This window comes from Mesoplodon bidens, assembly GCF_964165515.1.
Source record: "Mesoplodon bidens genome assembly, chromosome: X".
NCBI lineage: Eukaryota > Metazoa > Chordata > Mammalia > Artiodactyla > Ziphiidae > Mesoplodon > Mesoplodon bidens.
In genome coordinates this window covers 89,409,829-89,432,433 of record NC_138163.1, presented here as the reverse complement: position 1 = coordinate 89,432,433, position 22,605 = coordinate 89,409,829, and the positions used below count along the sequence as shown (strand labels likewise).

The 22,605-nt window shown below is 38.3% G+C and overlaps 1 protein-coding gene across 8 annotated transcripts in view; it reads right to left on the bottom strand.

The window, feature by feature from the left end:
- ARHGEF9 (Cdc42 guanine nucleotide exchange factor 9) overlaps positions 1–22,605 on the bottom strand; it is a 207,483-nt gene that overhangs the window by 82,669 nt on the left and 102,209 nt on the right. For all 8 annotated transcript variants that reach the window (XM_081221593.1, XM_081221592.1, XM_081221597.1 and 5 more), the window contains one exon: positions 9,105–9,284. In XM_081221593.1, coding sequence (XP_081077719.1) covers positions 9,105–9,284 — 180 coding nt within the window. The remainder of the gene's footprint in view (positions 1–9,104; positions 9,285–22,605) is intronic.

Below are 22,605 nucleotides of genomic sequence, written 5' to 3'. Positions count from 1 at the left end.
AAAGATGTTTAAAAAAATAAATATATAAGTAAGAATAGCTCGTAAATTCTCTAAAGGAAGGGTAATGAGAGATGACTGGCCCTGAAAATAGTAAAACACATAGTGGCAAAAATATTCTGGCACTGGATCATAAAAAGTGATAGGTTAGAGGTTCGATTTCTGGTAGCGGCAGACTAAATAGTTTTAGATAAATCTTACCACTGAGAATAGTTAGAAAAGATTGAAAAATATAATAAATTTCTGTTTGAAAGAATCATATCATCCAGAGACTCAAATTGTCTCCATAGAATATGCTTTAGGACATACACTTTGGACTATTCAGGGGTAAAGATTAGTGATGTATGCAAGTTAAACATATACGTGTGTGTATGTGTATGTGTGTTTGTGTGTGTGTGTGTGTGTGTGTGTACATGTAGAGAGAGGGGAGGAGGGGTTAGGAGAGTGTGAGCACATTCAAATTATTCATCAAAATTAGTAGAATGCTTTTTTTTTTAAATTGAGGTATAGTTGTTTCACAATGTTCTGTTAGTTTCTACTGCACAGCGAAGTGGAGTTTCCTGTGCTATACAGCAAGTTCTCATTAGTTATCTATTTTATACATATTAGTGTATATATGTCAATCCCAATTTCCCAATTCATCCCACCACCACCTTCCCCCTGCTTTCTCCCCTTGGTGTCCATATGTTTGTTCTCTACATCTATGTCTCTATTTCTGCCTTGCAAACTGGTTCATCTGTACCATTTTTCTAGATTCCACATATATGTGTTAATATACAGTGTTTGTTTTTCCGTTTCTGACTTACTTCACTCTGTATGACAGTCTATAGGTCCATCCACGTCTCTACAAATGACCCAATTTCCTTCCTTTGTATGGTGAGTAATATTCTGTTGTATATATGTACCACATCTTCTTTATCCATTCGTCTGTTGATGGGCACTTATGTTGCTTCCATGACCTGGCTATTGTAAATAGTGCTGCAAGGAACATTGGGGTGCATGTGTCTTTTTGAATTATTTTCTCAGGGTATATGCCCAGCTGTGGGATTGCTGGGTCATATGGTATCAAAAAAACAAACAACCGAATCAAAAGATGGGCAGAAGACCTAAATAGACATTTCTCCAAAGAAGACATACAGATGGCCAAGAGGCACATGAAAAGATGCTCAACATCACTAATTATTAGAGAAATGCAAATCAAAACTACAATGAGGTATCACCTCACACCGTTTAGAATGGGCATCATCAGAAAATCTACAATAAATGCTGGAGAGTGTATGGAGAAAAGGGAACCCTCTTGCACTGTTGGTGGGAATGTAAATTGATACAGCCACTATGGAGAACAGTATGGAGGTTCTTTAGAAAACTAAAAAATAGAATGTTAATATTAGGTGAATCTGTGTAAATGGTATACAGGCATCCTTCATTTCATTGCACTTCACTGTTTTTTACAAGTTGAAGTTTGGGACAATCCTGGTTGAGCAAGTCTATTGGCGCCATTCTTCCAACAGCATTTGCTCACATCATGTCTCTATGCCACATTTTGGTAATTCTTGGAAGGTTTCAAACTTTTTCACTATTACTATATTTGTTATGGTAATCTGTGAGCAGTGATCTTTGATGTTAATGTTGTAATTGTTTGAGGGTGATACAAACCTCACCCAGGTAAGAAGGTAAATTCACTGTATAAATGTTGTGTATTCTGACTGCTCCACTGTTCCTCCATCTCTCTCCCACTCCTTGGGGCTCACTATTACCTCAGACACAACAATATGGAAGTTAAGCCAATTAATAACATTACAGTGGCCTCTAGTGTTCAAGTGAGAGGATGCGACACGTCTCACACTTTAAATCAAAAGCCAGAATAATTAAACTTAGTGAGGAAGGTATGACAAAAACTGAGATAGGCTGAAAGCTAGGCCTCTTGTGCCAAACAGCCAAGTTGTGAAGGCAAGGGAAAAGTTCTTGAAGGAAACTAAAAGTGCTACTCCACTGAACACACGAATGATAAGAAAGTGAAACAGCTTTATTGTTGATATGGAGAAAGTTTTAGTTGTCTGGATAGAAGATCAAACCAGCCACAATATTCCCCTAAGCCAAAGCCTAATCCAGAACAGGAATCTATTCAAATCTATAAAGGCTGAAAGAGGTGAGGAAGCTGCAGAGAAAAGAGTGAAGCTAGCAGAGGTTAGTTCATGAGGTCTAATGAAAGAAGCCATCTCCATAACAAGGTGAAGCAGCAAGTTCAAGGTGAACCAGCAAGTGCTAATGTAGAAGCTGCAGCAAGTTATCTAGAAGATCTAGCTAAGATAGTAAAGGAAGGTGGCTAAACTAAACAACAGGTTTTCAGTGTAGGCAAAACAGCCTTCCATAAAAAGAAGATGCCCTCTAGGATGTTCACAGCTAGAGAGGAAAAGTCAGTGACTGGCTTCAAAGCCTAAAAGGGCAGGCTATTTTGTTAGGAGCTAATGCAGCTGGTTGATTTTAAGTTGAAGCTAGTGCTCATTTACCATTCTGAAAATCCTGAGGCCTTTAAGAATTATGTTAAATCTACTCTGCTTGTGCTCTATAGATGGAACAACAAAGCCTGGATGACAGCAGTTCTGTTTACAACAACATGATTTACTGAAAATTTTAGGTCCCCTGTTGAGACTTACTGCTCAGAAGAAAATTCTTTGCAAAATATTACTGCTCATTGACAATTCCCCTGGTCACCCAAGAGCTCTGATGGAGATGTACAATGAGATTAATGTTGTTTTCATGCCTGCTAACACAGCCCATGGATCAAAGAGTAATTTTGACTTTTAAGTCTTATGATTAAGAAATACATTTTTAAGGCTATAGCTCCCATAGACAGTGATTCCTCTGATGTATCTAGACAAAGCAAATTGAAAACCTTCTGGGAAGGATTCACCATTCTAGGTGCCATTAAGAACATTCGTGATCCATGGGAAGAGGTCAAAATACCAATGTTAACAGGAGTTCAGAAGAAGTTGATTCCAACCCTCATGGATGACTTTGAAAAGTTCAAGATTTCAGTGGAGGAAGTAATTTCAGATATAATGGAAATAGAAAGAGAAGTAGAATTAGGAGTGGAGGCTGAAGATGTGACTGAATTGCTGCAATCTCATGATAAAACTTTAATGGATGAGAAGTTGCTTATTACAGATGAGCAAAGAAAGTGGTTTCTGAAGATGGAATCAACTTCTGGTGAAGATGCTGTGAAGATAGTTGAAATGACAATAAAAGGTTTAGAATATTACATAAACTCAGTTGCTAAAACAGTGGCAGGGTTTGAGAGAATTTCCATTTTGAAAGAAATTCTGCTTTGGGTAAAGTACTGTCAAGCAGCAGTGCATGCTACAGAGAAATCATTCATGAAAGGAAAAATCAATTGACAACAAACTTCATTGTATTATTTTAAGAAATTGCCACAGCTACCCCAACCTTCAGCAACCAACACCCTGATCAGCAGCTATCAACATCAAGGCAAGACCCTCCACCAGCAAAATTATTATGACTTGCTGAAGGCTCACATGGTGGTTAGCATTTTTCAGTAACAAAGTATTTTTAAGTAAGGCATATATATTGTTTTTTAGACATAATGCCTTACACTTAATAGACAACAGCATAATGTAAACATAACTTTTATATGCACTGGGAAACCAAAAAAATTGGGTGGTTCATTTTATTGTGGTGGTCTGGAACCAAACCTACATCTCTGAGGTATGCCTGTATGGGTACCCTTTGTACTGTTCTTATTTTTTTTAGCTTTTCTGTAAGTTTGAAATTATATCCAAGTTTTACAAAAATCTCTACAATTTTTTGTATACATTGTTCAGTACTCATTCAAAAATAACCTGGTGCATAAGAATATAAGACATGAGCAAAACCTAAGAAAAATAATAGAAAATAGAAACTGGTAGACCAAGAATATCAAGATGGAGTTATTACACATAGACTTAAAAAAACTATTATTAAAAAAAACTAAATAGGCAAGCCATACATATCAAAAGAAATCAGAAAAACACACATCTAATAAAGAACTTGCATCAATATATAAAAAAAAACTAGAACTTAATAATAAAAAGACAACCTAATTTTAAAAATCAGGCCAAATAGTACACTAAAAGGATGATACACCATGATTAGGAGGGAGATATCCCAATCCAATTCACCATGTTAACAGATTAAAGGAGAAAAACCATATGATTATTTCAATAATTTCAATAAGCATTTGATAAAATACATTTATGATAAAAGCCACCAGCAAACCAGGATTAGAAACTTTCCCAATGTGATAAAGGGTGATCATGAAAAACTTAAAGTTAATATCAGTCTTAATAGTAAATGCTGAATTTTTGTCCCTAAAAATCAGGTACAAAACAAAAGATGCCTGCTCTTACCACTTCTAGTTAACACTGTACTGAAGGTCTTGGCTAGTCCAATAAGACAAGCAAAGAAAATAGGAGTCATACAGATTGAAAAAGAAGAAATAAAACTGCCTTTATTTAGAAATGATGTGATTGTATATGTATACAATCCTAAGGAATCTAAGAAAGAAAAACTAGACCCAATTAGTGAATTCAATAATGTATCAGGATTCAAAGTCAATACAGTTGGCCCTCCATATTGGCAGGTTCTGCGTCTGTGGATTCAACCAAATGCAGATGGAAAATATTCAGAAAAAAAATTCTAGAAAGTTCCAAAAAGCAAAACTTTGTTTTGCATGCCAGTAACAATTTATATAGCATTTACATTTTATTTACAATCATTTACATAGTATTTACATTGTATTAAGCATAATAAGTAATCTAGAGGTGATTTAAAGTATATGGGAGTATGTGCATAGGTTATATGCAAATATTATACCATTTTATATAAGGGACTTGAGCATCTGTGGATTTTGGTATCTGCAGGGTGTCCTGGAACACATCTGCAGATACTGAGGGACAGCTGTATAAAAAAAAATGAGTTGCATTCCTATATCATAGCAACAAACTATAGGAAATTGAAATAAAAATACAATTTATAAAGCAGCAAAAACTTAATTACTTAGAAATCAATTTTTAAAAATAAGATCAAGACCTATACAAGTGAAAACTAGAAACAATGCTGGGAGATTTAATGTAATCCTAATCAAAAAGCTGGAAGAATTCTTTTTTGTTGTTGTTGTCCTTGCTTTTTGTTAGAACTAAGCAAGCTGATTCTTCCCACCCACCCCCCAGTTTTATCCAGAAATAATTCACAAACATCACTGTATAAGTTTAAGGTGTACAGCAAGATGGCTTGCTTTACATATATTGTGAAATGATTACCACAATGTTTATTTAACTTCCATCATCTCATATAGATAAAATAAAGAGAACAAAATTCTCCTTGTGATAAGATACATTTATATAGAAATACAAATCACCTAAAATAGCCAAAATTGTTTGGAAAAAGTATGAATTTGAAGGAATTTACCTGCTTTCAAGACTTGCTATGAAGCTACATTATTCAAGATAGTGTGTCAAAAATATTGTAACTATGCATGGTAATAGATGTTAACTAGATTTACTGTGGTGATCATTTCACAATATATATAAATATTAAATTATTATGTTGTACACCTGAAACTGATATAATGCTATATGACAATTATATCTCAATTAAAACAAGAAGAAAACACAGTGTGGTATTACTATGTGTATGTGTATATATATATATATATATATATATATATATACACACATATATATATATATATACATATAGTCACACTGGAACAGAATAGTGTTCCTAAGAATAGAACTACACATATATGATCAATTGATTTTTGACAAAGATGCCCAGGTAATTCAATGGAGAAATTAATAGTTTTTTTTTAACAAAGGTGCTGGAACGACTGAATATCCATATGGAAGCAAATTAACCTTGAACCTTATTTTGCACCATATATAAAAAGTACCTCAAAAATGATCATAGCCTAAATATAAGAAATAAAACTACATAATTTCTATAAGAAAACAGGAGAAAAGCTTTGTGACTTTGGGTTAGGCAAAGATTTCTTAAATAAGAAACAAAAAAACATGAACCATGAAAAAGTCATAAATTGAATTTCAACAAAATTAAAAGTTTATGCTTTTCAAAGACAACGTTAAGAAAAAATGAAAGACTAAGCCACGACTGAGAAAACCTTTGAAAATCACATATATGACCAAGGACTTGCAAACAGAATACAGAAATAACGCTTGGAACTAAATAGTAAGAAAACAGACAACCCACATGGGCAAAAGACTAGGATACTTCACCAAAGGTTTTATACAGATGGCAAATAAGCACATGAAAAAATGCTCAATACCATTAGCCATTAGGGAAATGCAAATTAAACCCACAATGAAATGCCATTATTCACCTATTAGAATGCCTAAAATTAAAAATACTGATAATACCAAGTGCTGACAACCATGTGGAACAACTGCAACCCTTATATATTAGAAGTGAGAATGCAAAATGATACAGTAACTTTGGAAAACAGTTTGGCAGTATCTTATAAAATTAAACAAATACCTACAATGCAACCCAGTAATCCCACAGATGGAAACAACCTAGTAAACAACCCAGATGTCCTGGAATGAACTGGTGAATGAGTGGTATATCCACACAATGGAATTATCATTAAGCAATAAAAAGAAAAATAACCAACTACTAATACAGGCAAAAATATGGATGGATATCAAAGAAATTAAGTGAAAGAAGCTAAACAAAATATCACTATTGCATTATTCTATTTATATGATATTCTAGAAAAAGCAAAATTATGGTGACAGAATGCAGATCAGTGTTTGCCAAGGGCGAGGGTGAGAGCAAAAACTGACAACAAAGGGAGAACATTAGAACTTGATAAAGTGATAAAGATGTCCCATATCTTGGCGGTAGTTACACAACTATATGCACTTGTTAAAACCCATCGAAGTAGACATTTGGTGAATTTTATTGTTTGTAAATTATACCTAAACAAAGATGATAAAGAATGAAATCCAAATAAATAAATAAATAAATAAATCCTAGAACTGAATTAAAAGAGGGTAAACAATCTAATATTTTTAAAAAGGCAAACTAATACATAAAGAAGGATAATACACCATGATTAGGTAGGGTTTATCCCAGCAATACAATGTTCATTTAACATATGAAAATTATTCAAACCAAATTCACCACATTAACAGATTACAGTGTAAAAGTATACGATCATTTCAGTAGATCAGTGGTTCTTTTTTGTCCCTCAGTACAGTTGACAATGTCTGGAGACGTTTTTGGTTGTCACAACTAGGAGGGTGCTACTGGCCTCCAGTAGATAGAGACCAGGAATGCTGTTAAACACCTTACAATGCACAGGGTAGACTCCAGTTGAGAATCACTATTCCATATTCTACTTTCCCAGCTCAAGACTATATTTATGATATTTACACACATTGCTATCGGGTACATACAACTAGTCTCTTGTTCCTTGCTATATAATACTTTACAGTAAGCATCCCCCATATGTTTCTCATCCATACCCTGGTGATAAATACCTAAGTTGCTTCTAACTGCACTCCACCACACACAACACTGCCATGCAATCAACAGCCTTGTAAATGTTCCCTCATGGACCTCTATGAGAATTTCTCTGGAATATATATTCATGAATGGAACCCAAGGTCATACACATGCTTAACTTTGATAAATACTACCCAGGTGCTTTCTGGAATGGCTGAACCAGTTTAATACTGTGCAAAAAAGAGTTAACATATCAGGCCTGAGACTGCTATCTCTAAAAAGCCCTGCTTGAAAGGTTGGCCTTTGGCTGGCATCTTGGAACTTGGATCTCAAGAGATTTTTCACCATTCCCTGACAAGAGTGGCTCACTGTGCCTAAACTATTTGTATGAACAATGTGGTTTATGCAGAATACTTGCTTTCCTTCTAGGAGTCTGGAATTTTGGTACATGCTAGGCAGAGTGTGCCTACATGACCAGCCACCCATAGAAATCTTGGGCACTGAGTCCCTAATAATTTTCCCTGGTAGACAACATTTCAAAACTGTTGTCACAACTCATTGCAAGGGGAATTAAGTGCATCCTGTGTGACTCCACTGGGAGAGGACTCTTGGAAACTTACACTTGGTTTCCTTCACAGTTTGCCCCAAGTGCCTTTTCCTTTAGCTGATTTTGCTTTGTATCCTTTAGTTGTATTAAATCACAACCATTAGTACGACTATATGCTGAGTCCCGGGACTTGTAGCAAATCACTGAACATACGGGTGGCCTTAGGGCTATCTCTCCACTACACATTTCCATAGTCAAAGCAGGAGAATTTGCAAGAAAACTTACTCTTATAGTTGCACACTTTCATGTGTCATTTGAATTTTATACCATGTGCATGTATTACCTCTTTAAAAATAAATACTTTATAAAATGGGGGAGAAGAGTTGTCAAAACAACTAGGTCACCTGTGAATTAGACACAAAAGATATTAGAGAACCACAGAGGTATAAAGTGAAACCTTCTTAAATCCATGTGAGGAAGCCCAAAGACAGTAAGGAACTTACCCGAAGTTACCCAGACAATCATTATAGACAGGACTCACATCCTCACTTCCATGTTTCCTAGTATTCCTTCCTCTAAATCATGTGGCCCCTTTTCCTACACTTGTCACTTCCCCTACCCTAGTGTTCTCCCTTAAATGCCTTGCAGGGGTCCAGTTTCATGCTGACCATGGTCTCTCCGATTTCTCAGATTCCTGGAATATATGAATTTGTTCAGAGTCCCTCCCAAAACACTGGGCCCCATGGAAACTGAGCCCCATAGGAACAGAGAAGAGAAGTTGAAGAAAAATCATACTGATAATTATCTGGAAGGAGAGAAAAAAGTTGGGGGGAACAGTAAAGAAGAAGAGTCCTTGGACAAATCACAGTACCTTCCTAAGTCTTCATACTCTAGCAAGGGGATGAACATCAGGGTCAGAGAGGAATCCATCCCCTACCATGGGACAAAGCAACTGAGCAGAACCAAATAGCTCAGAGACTCCTTCCATGGCTTCCAAACGTCTCTCAAAACCCTCCCCAAAGGGGAAGATGCTTACGTGCTCCAGGAAGCAGGGTCCTATCTCGCTGAGGTGGGGGTCATCATTGTTGTACTGTTTCTCCAGGTCTCTTACGAAGCCCATCTGAAACCTGTAGATGTCTTCAATGTTCCCAAAGATCACCTTCAGTTGCTCATCACTGAACATGTCCCTTCTCTTCCGGCATTGCTTCAGGTAGCCCTGCAGACAAAGCAAAAGCCCAGGTTGAGGATGACCTTCACTCCCTGAGGGCTTTACCACTTCCTGAGCATTTGGGAGCCTTATTTCAGTTCCATGAAGTAGACAGGGAATAACCATTTACACTTTTCATACAAGAAAATTGGGGTTTAAAGAAGGAAGTCACTCCACCGGTGAATAATTAGGAAAGATGGATCTCAAGCAAAGGTCTTCAGACTGCAGACTCCAGAGCATAGAGCCTTTTATGACAATGACCCCCAAAAGTCATAGGACCCTTTCTCAGAATCTGGTTAAGCACAAACATTTTCACTTGCTTTAGTAGTGAGTTACTGGTTTAGCTGGATTGATTCACAAATCTAATGTTCTATTTCTTATAGGACCAATCCAAAAGGTCGGGGAGGAAAACTTCCCAAAAGGGAACAGGAATTGACAAAAACAAACCATTCTTTAAAGTGGGTGTCTTAGCCATCTAAGGTAGCTGGCTAGGAGAGATAGTTAGGATGAGCTTAGCCAGCAAGCTCACAAGTGGCCAGGCATGGTATTTTTAACAGGGTAAGTATTTTGGACACATTTGTGAATAAATGGATGAATTAATACAGCTAGCCACTGATGAAGGAAGAATCAATGAAAGAGATTCTTGGTCTGATAAGAGAGCACCGAGATAACACAATCAGACTGAGGACACATTGTAAGTCAGGGCAAAAGAAACCAAACACAGTTTTCCATTCTAAAACTACTGGTGTAGATTTTTAACTAATGGCCACTGTCCTCATTAAAAATCATTAGCATGTGAAAATGTTCTGGTGAGAATGAATTATGGTCACTTACTTTCATGTAAAAGTTAAATGTGATTATTATAACACTTGTTGGGCCCCTAATGAGGAGCATTTATGGTGAGTGACTTATCACTTCTGGCCCTAACTCCATTTTGTCTCCTCTAACACAGCTTGCAATGAAGTCATTTAGGCATACTCCAGGAAGATCCTCATCCCTGGCTTCAATGCCCTTTACGAACCCCTACCAAAATCTCACTGACCTTAGCTCTTCTTACCCTCCAATTCAGCCATTAATGAGTGGCTTTAAAACACTTTGCAGGGCCTCCCTGGTGGCGCAGTGGTTGAGAGTCCGCCTGCCGATGCAGGGGATACGGGTTCGTGCCCCGGTCTGGGAGGATCCCGCATGCCGCGGAGCGGCTGGGCCCGTGAGCCATGGCCGCTGGGCCTGCGCGTCCGGAGCCTGTGCTCCGCAACGGGAGAGGCCACAGCAGTGAGAGGCCCACATACCGCAAAAAGAAAAAAAAAAAAAAAAAAACACTTTGCAAATTAATAACTTATGCCAATAATGTGTTGGCATTTATTTATACTACTATTTATTGTTGTTTTGATTTGCATTTCTCTAATGATTAGTGATGTTGAGCATTCTTTCATGTGTTTGTTGGCAATCTGTACATCTTCTTTGGAGAAATGTCTATTTAGGACTTCGGCCCATTTTTGGATTTTTTTTTTTTTTGATATTGAGTTACATGAGCTACCTGTAAATTTTGGAGGTTAATCCATTGTCAGTTGCTTCATTCGCAAATATCTTCTCCCATTCTGAGGGTTGTCTTTTCAACTTGTTTCTGGTTTCCTTTGTTGTGCAAATCTTTTAAGTTTCATTAGGTCCCATTTGCTTATTTTTGTTTTTATTTCCGTTTCTCTAGCAGGTGGGTCAAAAAGGTTCTTGCTGTGATTTATGTCATAAAGTGTTCCGCCTATGTTTTCCTCTAAGAGTTTTATAGTGTCTGGGCTTACATTTAGGTCTTTAATCCATTTTGAGTTTATTTTTCTGTATGGTGTTAGGGAATGTTCTATTTTCATTCTGTTACATGTAGCTGTCCAGTTTTCTAAGCACCAATTACTGAAGAGGCTCTCTTTTCTCCACTGTATATTCTTGAATACTTTATCAAAAATAAGGTGACCATAGGTGCATGGGTTAATCTCTGGGCTTTCTATCCTATTCCACTGACCTATATAGCTGTTTTTCTGCCAGCACCATATTGTCTTGTTTACTGTAGCTTTGTAGTATTGTTTGAAGTCCGGGAGCCTGATTCCTCCAGCTCCATTTGTCTTTCTTGAGATTGCTTTGGCTATGTGGGGTCTTTTGTGTTTCCATATAAACTGTGAAATTTTTTGTTCTAGTTCTGTGAAAAATGCCATTGGTACTTTGATAGAGATTGCACTGAGTCTGTAGATGGCTTTGGGTAGTAGAGTCATTTTAACAATGTTGATTCTTCCAATCCAAGAACATGGTATATCCTTCCATCTGTTGGTATCAGCTTTAATTTTTTTCATCAGTGTCTTATATTTTTCTGCATACAGGTCTTTTGTCTCTTTAGGTAGGTTTATTCCTAGGTATTTTAGCATTTTTGTTGCAATGATATATGGGATTGTTTCCTTAACTTCTCTTTCAGATTTTTCATCATTAGTATATAGGAATGCAAGAGATTTCTGTGCATTAATTTTGTATCCTGCTACACTACCAAATTCATTGATTAACTCTAATAGTTTTCTGGTAGCATCTTTAGGATTCTCTATATATAGTATCATGTCATCTGCAAAGAGTGACAGCTTTACTTCTTCTTTTCTGATTTGTATTCCTTTTATTTATTTTTCTTCTCTAACTGCTGTGGGTAAAACTTCCAAAACTATGTTGAATAATAGTGGTGAGAGTGGACAACCTTGTCTCCTTCCTAATCTTAGTGGAAATGGTTTCAGTTTTCACCATTGAGAGTGATGTTGGCTGTGGGTTTGTCATATACAGCCTTTATTAGGTTGAGATAAATTCCCTCTATGCCTACTTTCTGGAGAATTTTTATGATAAATGGGTGTTGAATTTTGTTGAAATCGTTTCCTGCATCTATTAAGATGACCACATGGTTTTTCTCCTTCACTTTGTTAATATGGTTTCTCACACTGATTGATTTGCGTATATTGAAGAATCCTTGCATGCCTGGGATAAACCCCACTTGATCATGGTGTATGATCCTTTTAATGTGCTGTTGGATTCTGTTTGCTAGCATTTTGTTGAGGATTTTTGCATCTATGTTCGAGTGATATTGGCCTGTAGTTTTCTTTCTTTGGGACATCTTTCTCTGGTTTTGGTATCAAGGTGATGCTGGCCTCATACAATGAGTTTGGGAGTGTTCCTCCCTCTGTTATACTTTGGAAGAGTTTGAGAAGGACACATATTAGCTCTTGTCTAAATGTTTGAATAGATTTTGCCTGTGAAGCCATCTGGTCCTGGGCTTTTGTTTGTCAGAAGATTTTTAATCACATTTTTTAATCACAGTCTCCATTTCAGTGCTTGTGATATGTCTGTTTATATTTTCTATTTCTTCCAGGTTCAGTCTCGGAAGGTTGTGCTTTTGTAAGAAATTGTCCATTTCTTCCAGGTTGTCCATTTTATTGGCATATAGTTGCTTGTAGTAGTCTCTCATGATCCCTTGTATTTCCAAAGTGTCAGTTGCTACTTCTCCGTTTTCATTTCTAATTCTATTGATTTGCATCTTTTCCCTTTTTTTTCATGATGTCTCTGGTTAATGGTTTATCAATTTTGTTTATCTTCTCAAAGAAGCCGCTTTGGGTTTTATTGATCTTTGCTACTGTTTTCTTCATTTCTTTTTCATTTATTTCTGATCTGATCTTTATGATTTCTTTCCTTCTGCTAACTTTGGGGTTTTTTTGTTCTTCTTTCTCTGATTGCTTTAGGTATAAGGGTAGCTTGTTTATTTGAGATGTTTCTTGTTTCTTGAGGTAGGATTGTATGGCTATAAACTTCCCTCTTAGAACTGCTTTTGCTGCATCACATAGGTTTTGGGTCGTCGTGTTTTCATTGTCATTTGTTTCTAGGTATTTTTTTGATTTCCTCTTTGATTTCTTCAGTGACCTCTTGGTTATTTAGTAGTGTATTGTTTAGCCTCCATGTTTTTACTGGTTTTTTCCTGTAATTAATATCTAGTCTCATAGCGCTGTGGTCTGTAAAGATACTTGATACGATTTCAATTTTCGTAAATGTACCAATGCTTGATTTGTGACCCAAGATATGCAGAATGTTTCATGAGCACGTGAGAAGAATGTTTATTCTGTTGTTGTTGGATGGAATGCCCTATCAATATCAATTAAGTCCATCTTGTTTAATGTAACATTTAAAGTTTGTGTTTCCTTATTTGTTTTCATTTTGGATCATCTGTCCATTGGTGTAAGTGTGGTGTTAAAGTCCCCTACTATGATTGCATTACTGTCGATTTCCCCTTTTATGGCTGTTAGCATTTGCCTTATGTATTGAGGTGCTCCTATGTTGGGTGCATCAAAAGTTACAGTTGTTATACCTTCTTTTTTGAATGATCCCTTGATAATTATGTAGTGTTCTTCTTAGTCTCTTTTAATAGTAGTTATTTTCAAGCCTACTTTGTCTGATATGAGAATTTCTATGCCAGCTTTCTTTTGATTTCCATTTGCATGGAATAACATTTTCCATCCCCTCACTTTCAGTATGTGTGTGTCCCTAGGTCTGAAGTGGCTCTGCTGTAGACAGTATATATACGGCTTTTGTTTTTGTATCCATTCAGCCAGTCTATGCCTTTTGGTTGGAGAATTTGATCCATTTACTTTTAAGGTAGCTGTTGATATGTATGTTCCTACTACCATTTTCTTAATTGCTTTGGGTTTGTTATTGTAGGCCTTTTCTTTCTCTTGTGTTTCCTGCCTAGAGAAGTTCCTTTAGGATTTGTTTTAATGTGGTTTGGTGGTGCTGAATTCTCTTAGCTTTTGCTTGTCTTTAAAGGATTTAGTTTCTTTGTCGAATCTGAATGAGATCCTTGCTGGGTAGAGTAACCTTGGTTGTAGGTTTTTCCCTTTCATCATTTTAAATATATCTTGTCACTCCCTTCTGGCTTACAGAGTTTCTGCTGAAAGGTCAGCCATTAAACTTATGGGGATTCCCTTGTATGTTATTTGCTGTTTTTCCCTTTCTGCTTTTAATGTTTTTTCTTTGTATTTAATTTTTGACAGTTTGACTAGTATGTGTCTTGACATGTTTCTCCTTGGATTTATCCTGTATGGGACTCTCTGTGCTTCCTGGATTTGGTCAACTATTTCCTTTCCCATATTAGGGAAGTTTTCAACTATAATCTCTTCATATATTTTCTCAGTCCATTTTTCTCTTCTTCTTCTGTGACCCCTGTTATTCGAATGTTGTTGCATTTAATGTTGTCCTGGATGTCTCTAAGCCTGTCCTCAATCCATTTCATTCTTTTTTCTTTATTCTGCTCTGCATTAGTTATTTCCACTATTTTATCTTCCAAGTCACTTATGCATTCCTCTGCCTCAGTTATTCTGCTATTGCTTCCTTCTAGAGAATTTTTTATTTCATTTATTGTGTTGTTCATTGTTTGTTTGCTCTTTAGTTCTTCTAGGTCCTTCTTAAACATTTCTTGTATTTTTTCCATTCTATTTCCAAGATTTTGGATATCTTTACTGTCAATATTCTGCATTCTTTTTCAGGCATACTGTCTATTTCCTCTTCATTTGTTTGGTCTGATGGGTTTTTACCTTGCTCCTTCATCTGCTGTGTGTTTCTCTGTCTTCTCATTTTGCTTAACTTACTGTGTTTGGTGTCTCCTTTTCACAGGCTGAAGGTTCGTAGTTCCTGTTGTTTTTGGTGTCTGCCCCCAGTGTATGGTTGGTTCAGTGGGTAGTGTAGGCTTCCTGGTGAAGGGCACTAGTGTCTGTGTTCCGGTGGATGAGGCTGGATCTTGTCTTTCTGCTGGGCAGGTCCACTTCTGCTGGTGTGTTTTGGGGTATCTGTCACCTTTTATGATTTTAGGCAGCATCTCTGCTAATGGGTGGGTTTGTGTTCCTGTCTTGCTAGTTGTGTGGCATAGGGTGTCCAGCAATGTAGCTTGCTGTTCGTTGAGTGGAGCTGTGTCTTAGCATTGAGATGGATATCTCTGGGAGAACTTTCACCATTTGATATTACATGGAGCTGGGAGGTCTCTGGTGGACTAATGTCCTGAACTCAGCTCTCCCACCTCAGAGGTACAGGCCTGACATCCGGCCAGAGCACTAAGACCCTATCAACTACACAGCTCAGAAGAAAAGGGAGAAAAAAGAAAAAATAATAAAATAAAATGAAATAAAGCTATCACAATAAAACATAAAAAGTAATTTAAAAAAAGAAGGAAGAGAGCAACCAAACCAAAAATCACATCCACCAATGATAACAAGTGCTAAAAACTATACTAAAAAAAAAAAGCAGACAGAACCCTAGGACAAATGTTAAAAGCAAAGCTATACAGACAAAATCACATAAAGAAGCATATACATACACACTCACAAAAAGTGAAAAAGGAATAAACTATATATATATATATATTAAAAAAGGAGGACGAGAACAACCAAATCAATTAAGAAATCTACCAATGATAATAAACTCTAAATACTAAACTAAGATAAACCTATAGTCAGGAACAAATTAGATGCAGAAAGCAAACCCCAAGTCTACAGTGTCTCCCGAAGTCCACCACCTCAGTTTTGGGATTATTCATTGTCTATTCAGGTATTCCAGAGATGCAGGGTACATCAAGTTGATTGTGGAGACTTAAACCACTGCTCATGAGGCTGCTGGGAGAAGTATCCCTTTCTCTTCTTTGCTCACACAGCTCCTGGGGTGCAGCTTTGGATTTGGCCCTGCCTCTGCATGTAGGTCGCCTGAGGATATCTGTGCTTCGCTCAGACAGGACGGGGTTAAAGTAGTAGCTTACTAGGGGGTTCTGGCTCACTCAAACTGGGGGGAGGGAGGGGTACATAACGCGGGGCTAGCCTGCAGCAGCAGAGGCCTGTGTGATGTTGCACCAGCCTGAGGTGTGCCGTGTGTTCTCTCTGGGAAGTCGTCCCTGGATCATGGGACCCTGGCAGCGGTGGGCTGCACAGGTTCCTGGGAGGGGAGTTGTGGATAGTGACCTTTGCTTGCACACAGGCTTCTTGGTGGCTGCAGCAGCAGCCTTAGCATTTTATGCCCATCTCTGGTGTCTGTGCTGATAGCCATGGCTTGTGCCCATCTCTGGAGCTCATTTAGGCAGTGCTCTGAATCCCCTCTCCTCGTGCTCCCCGAAACAATGTTTTCTTGCCTCTTAGGCAGTTCCAGACTTTTTCCTGTACTCCCATCAGTCTAGCTGTGGTGCACTAGCCCCCTTCAGGCTGTGTTCATGCAGCCAACCCCAGTCCTCTCCCTGGGATCTGACCTCCGAAGTCCAAGCCTCAGGTCCCAGCCCCCACCAGCTCCAGCGGGTGAGCAGACAAGCCTCTTGGGCTGGTGAGTGCTGGTCAGCACCCATCCTCTTTTCTGGAATCTCTCTGCTTTGCCCTCTGCACCCCTGTTGCTGTGCTGTCCTTTGTGGCTCTGAAACTTACCCACTGGCACCCCCTGTCCCCACCAGTGAAGGGACTTCCTAGTGTGTGGAAACTGTTCCTCCTTCTCAGCTCCCTCCAACAGGTGCAGGTCCTGTCCCTATTCTTTAGCCTCTGTTTTTTTTTCTTTTTTCTTTTGCCCTACCCAGGTACGTGGGGAGTTTCTTGCCTTTTGGGAAGTCTGAGGTCTTCTGCCAGAGTTCAGTAGGTGTTCTGTAGGAGTTGTTCCACATGTAGATGTATTTCTGATGTATTTGCGGGGAGGAAGGTGATCTCCATGTGTTACTCCTCCACCATCTGAAGGTCTCCCCCCAAGGGCATATAAGTTAAGATGAGTTGGCAGTGGAATATGACTGCCAAAAAAAATTAATGTCATTTTAAGTTAGGGATGAAGAAGAAACAGATTGAGAGGGTGGAATGAGAAGTCATAGGAAGGTAATTGCACCACTGCAGGGGAGCAGCATTCAATTCTGAGCCCTGTTTTCAGAGGAACATGGAGTAAAGGATACAGAGACAGTGGGAAGTAAGCAGGGTAGAGAGATCCCTGAAAAGCAACACCATGAGGAACGGTAGAAGGAACCAGGGCTGTTTGTCCTGGAGAAGAGGAGACTCAGAAGACCTCTGAAGGCCCATCACAGGGCAGAGGGAGCAGAAGGGGTCTATAGATCTTACTGTTAAGCATGCTTCAAATGCCCTCTAACTCTGTCTGCATGGTAAAAGAGAATAGAGTGATATGGCAGTGGGTGTGAACTGATTGAACAGAGGTCGTTTTTGAGAGGCTCACCTCTCCTAGAAGTAAAGTGGGCATGACTGTGAAGGCATTACAGTGGGCGTTATCAAATCAATGACAAAAGGCATGAATTAGCCCTGGGGCTGTCATGGTAATAGGCAAGGAAGGTTGACTATTTATGTCACTCTGTTTCTAGACCCACGAAGGTTGATTTAAGTCTAGATCTAATGCATTGAGCTATTGGATTGGCCAAAATGTGCCTTCGGTTTTTAAGTAAAAATAAAAGACACATTTTTCATTTTCCCCAAGAACTTTATTGAACAACATATTCACCCTTTTGTTCCACTACCACCTGCCATTTTTCAGACAACTTCATAATTCTATCTTCCCAGATCTTTTTTTTATCTTTTTGAGCAAAGAACTGTTCCGGGTGCCTCTTACAGTCTTCCAGGGGATTGAAATTTTATCCATTAAAAGAATTTTGTAAAGACCAAACCAAATGGAAATCCAAAGGTGTAATGTCTGGTGAATTTGGCAGATGAATCAGAACTTCCCAGCCAAGCTGTAACAGGTTTTGCCTGGTCATCAAAGAAACAAGAGGTCTTGCATTATCCTGATAGATGATTATGCGTTTTCTGTTGACTAATTCTGGACGCATTTTGTCGAGTGCTGCTTTCAGTTGGTCTAACTAGGAGCAGTACTTGTTGGAATTAATAGTTTGGCTTTCTGGAAGGAGCTCATAATAAAGGACTCCCTTTTAATCCCACCATATACACAAAATCACCTTCTTTGGATGAAGACCAGCCTTTGGTGTGGTTGGTGGTGGTTCATTTCACTTGCCCCACGATCTCTTCCATTCTACATTATTGTACAGTACCCACTTTTCATTGCCTGTCACAACTTGTTTTAAAAATGGAACGTTTTGGGCTTCCCTGGTGGCGCAGTGGTTGAGAGTCCGCCTGCTGATGCAGGGGACGCAGGTTCATGCCCTGGTCCAGGAAGATCCCACATGCCATGGAGTGGCTGGGCCCGTGAGCCATGGCCACTGAGCCTGCACATCCGGAGCCTGTGCTCCACAACAGGAGAGGCCACAACAGTGAGACGCCCGCGTACCACAAAAAAAAAAAAAAAAAGGAACGTTGTCATTACATTTAAGTAGAGAATCACAAGCAGAAATATGTTTAAGAAGGTTTTTTTCACTTAACTTATGTGGAACCCAAACATCAAAGCGATTAACATAACCAAGCTGGTGCAAATGATTTTCAACGCTTGATTTGTATATTTTGAGTATGTCGGCTATCTCCCACGTGGTATAAGGTTGATTATTCTCAATTAATGTCTCGATTTGATCGCTATTAACTTCAAGTGGTCCACCTGACCATGGAGTATCATCCAGCAAGAAATCTCCAGCACAAAATTTCACAAACCATTTTTGACACGTTCAATCAGTCACAGCAACTTTTCCATACACTGCAAAAATCTTTTATTGTGTTTCAGTTGCATTTTTACCTTTCTTAGAATAATAAAGCATAATATGCCGAAAATGTTGCTTTTTTTCTTCCATCTTCAATATTAAAATGGCCACACAAAAATTCACCAATTTTGATGTCTTTTTTAAAATGCACACTATGACAGTTGTCACATACAATCTAACAAAATTGTTTCAAATGATGTTAAAGACAACTAAGTGCTACTAGAGCCATCTTATGGATAAAACGAACGAACCTTTTGCCCAAACCAATAGAATTAGTGCCTTGATATGGGATACAAATTGACACCATGACCTCCAGGGAAGATTCCAAAGACCGCAGGGAAATAAGATGGATCAAAGAACCTCTGGAGCACCTAAGGTTTGAAAAACCCTTTAGAGAAAGGCCCTTGCAAGTCTGGACCTCAGTGTGTCCACCTCTAAAATGCATATATCAGAAAAGATTTTCAGGGCCCCATTCAGCTCTTGACTCTCTACAGATATCATGTACTGTTTTGCCTGGAAGCCTAAGACCTGACAGAAGACCTGATAAACGTCTTGAAAATAATTTTAATAAAATTAGGGAATGATGACCATGGTTGTCCTGTTCACAGCTTTATCTCTAGAGTTTAACATAGTACCTAGCATATAGTTGCTGCTCAATAGATATACGTTGAATAACTGCAAAATGACTAGCTCTTTCTCATGCTAATGATGACAAAAGGTAAGTTAGAAGCAGAATGCTTAAATTGTTAGTTTTCTTTTCTTCTTTTGTTCAGGATGTCTTTTTCTCAAATTAAACAAAACCATTAAAAAATAAGAGAATGACAGGAAGAAGACTATTTGCAACTTGGAAAACTGACAAGGGATTGATATCTGGAATATACAAGGAACTCATATAAATCAGCAAGAAAAATAGGAGAAACTATGGGAAAATGGGCAAAGGATGGGAACAGGGCCTTGAATGTCCAGGTGGTATGGATAGGTAGGGCCTAGAGCAGCCAGAAATTCCTGAGCGGGTCACTTCAGGCCAATGAGCTGCCTCATCCTTTTACTTTAGTATGCTATACAAATATTACTGTTTTATACAATGTATTATTTTTTATGTATGCACCAAGATGTAAAGATCATTGGAAATCATCAGGATAGGCAATTAACAGAAAGAAAAAAACAGTAAGTTTGAAAACTCCAGACTTAAACATATCAAATGCAAATGTCCTGAAGCTATAGCATGATAAACTCTATTAGACCTAGGAAGAATTTCTTGATGGTGAAGGGTATAAGACACTAATATGAATGACTGAGGAAAGATAGTTCCAGCTTTTCTGGAGGCATTTGAGGACAGAATTTATTTCACAGATATCAGATAACTGAGATGATCTTCCTCAGTGAGGCAGATGAGGCAACTTTATAAGGCATATTTAGCTTTGTTTGCCCTGTGTCTCAGTCTCCCTGATTATAATATGATTTCTAAGATTACAAGAGGTAATACCACCAATCATTGGTCAAGGTGACCTAGAACTAAGCCAATACTCTTTTATCCCACTGTCTGGATTTAGAAAGAAGAATGCCATCTTTTCAAAGAACTCATTAAAAAATATATTTTCTTTTACTGGCTTCACTGAATAACTTTGATAAAAATAACTCTATTTCCTACTTCCTCATTTGTAAAATGAAAGTATTGTAACTTAAATGTTTGTGAGGCACTTTCTGCTCCCAGGAGTAATTAATTAATAAATGAATGAATGAATGAATGAATGAATAAATAAATAAATATTTTCTAATAGTGACTTTTATCTATACTGAATGCAGTATTAAGTGATCTCTCTTAACCTACAGAAAGAGTAGATTATGCCTTGTTAACACATTCATGCCTGAGTAAGACATGCCTCCATGGGTATCAAGGAGGAAATGGCAAAACATGCAGAAGTAACACGGATCACAACCACAGCGTTCTCTAGTGAGAGCATACCTAGATCTCACAGAATCAGAGAAACTAAGAGCCAGACAACACTTAAAGAGCAACTCTACCAACCTGCTAAGTTTAGAGTTGGGGAACAAGGTCCAGGATGGAAAAGATTCACCTGACTTCAGTCAGTGCAGTCAGTTTGTGACTAAGGTGGGACCTGAACCTGGGACTCCCAATTCGGGTTTTGATATTCTTCTCATAAATCATATTGTTCCTCATAGCTTTTGGTTTAGGTGACACAACGCTGAGCTAAAATACTGCCTTCTGGCCCATCAAGACACAGCTTTCTCTACCCTTCTTTTGCTCTAGCTAAACATTCCTTTGACATCTGTGGTCGAAGGATGAGACAAAGAGATACTTCCCATTCCCATTTAAACCCTTAGCTTCAGCATCAAGAATAATAAAGAGATATGGAACTCGCAGACCACCAACAAAAGCTTTGCTTAGGATGGCTGGATTAGGCAATTCCTCAAAGCAGGGTCATAGCACTCTCTTTTGCAAGGATAAATACTTGCATTGCTGTTCTGAGCCCATGCCCTGTAGGAAGAGGCCAAGATGTTTGGGAGTTGGGAACAAAATCCTTCTAAGACTAAGAATCCCACTGGGCCAGTGGCTGAGAACTCTGGGAAAGTAATTTTGCCTATTAGAGACTCAGTCTGTTGATCTAGAAAATAGGAATAACAATAACAACGTATTTCCTGTCTGAAAATCAAATGGCATAAGATGTGAATGTATTTTGCCAAAATAGTATATGCACATGAGCAGTTATATTTAATTCCAACTTTCAAAAGTACTTATTGAGCATCTACCATCTGCCAAGCACTGTGCTGGATGTTGAGGATGTACCAGTAAATCAATAAAAAAAAAACCTTTCCCTCATGGAATTTACTTTCTAGTAGGGGAGAAGGGCAATAAACAAAACATAAAAGCAAAATATATAGTAAGTCAGAAAGCAGTAAGTGCAATGGAGAAAAATAAAACAAGACAGTACATGGTTACAATTTTAAATAGAATAGTCAGGGAAGGTCTCAAGGAGATGATATTTGAGTGAAACCTTGAAGGAGGTGAGAAACGGAGCCACATAGACATCTGAGGGAAGAGTGCTTTAGGCAGAAGGGAAAGCCAGTGGAAAGGCTATGAGGGGGGAGTGTGTCAGGCCTTTTTAAGGAACAGCAATTAGGCCATTGTGGCTAAAGTAGTGAGAGAATGTGGGAAAAGAGCAAGAGATGAAGTCACAGAGGTAAGGAGGGGTTGATCACAAAGGGCTTTGTAAGAAATAATGAGAACTTTGGCTTTTACTCAGGAAGTAAAGGTGAGCCATTGGAAAGTTTTAAGTAGAGGAGTGATATGAATGACTTAGGTATTGACATCATCCCTTGGCTTCTGGGTAAAGAACAGACTGTACTAACTTGTATTATAGACCCTATGACATTATAAGACAGCTATCTTTTTTTTTTTTTTTTTTTTGCAGTATGCGAGCCTCTCACTGTTGTGGCCTCTCCCGTTGCGGAGCACAGGCTCTGGATGCGCAGGCTCAGCAGCCATGGCTCACGGGCCCAGCCGCTCTGCAGCATGTGGGATCTTCCCAGACCGGGGCACAAACCCGTGTCCCCTGCATCGGCAGGCAGATTCTCAACCACTGCGCTACCAGGGAAGCCCGATAGCTATCTTTTTTTTTTTTTAATTATTGGGGTATAGTTGATTTACAATGT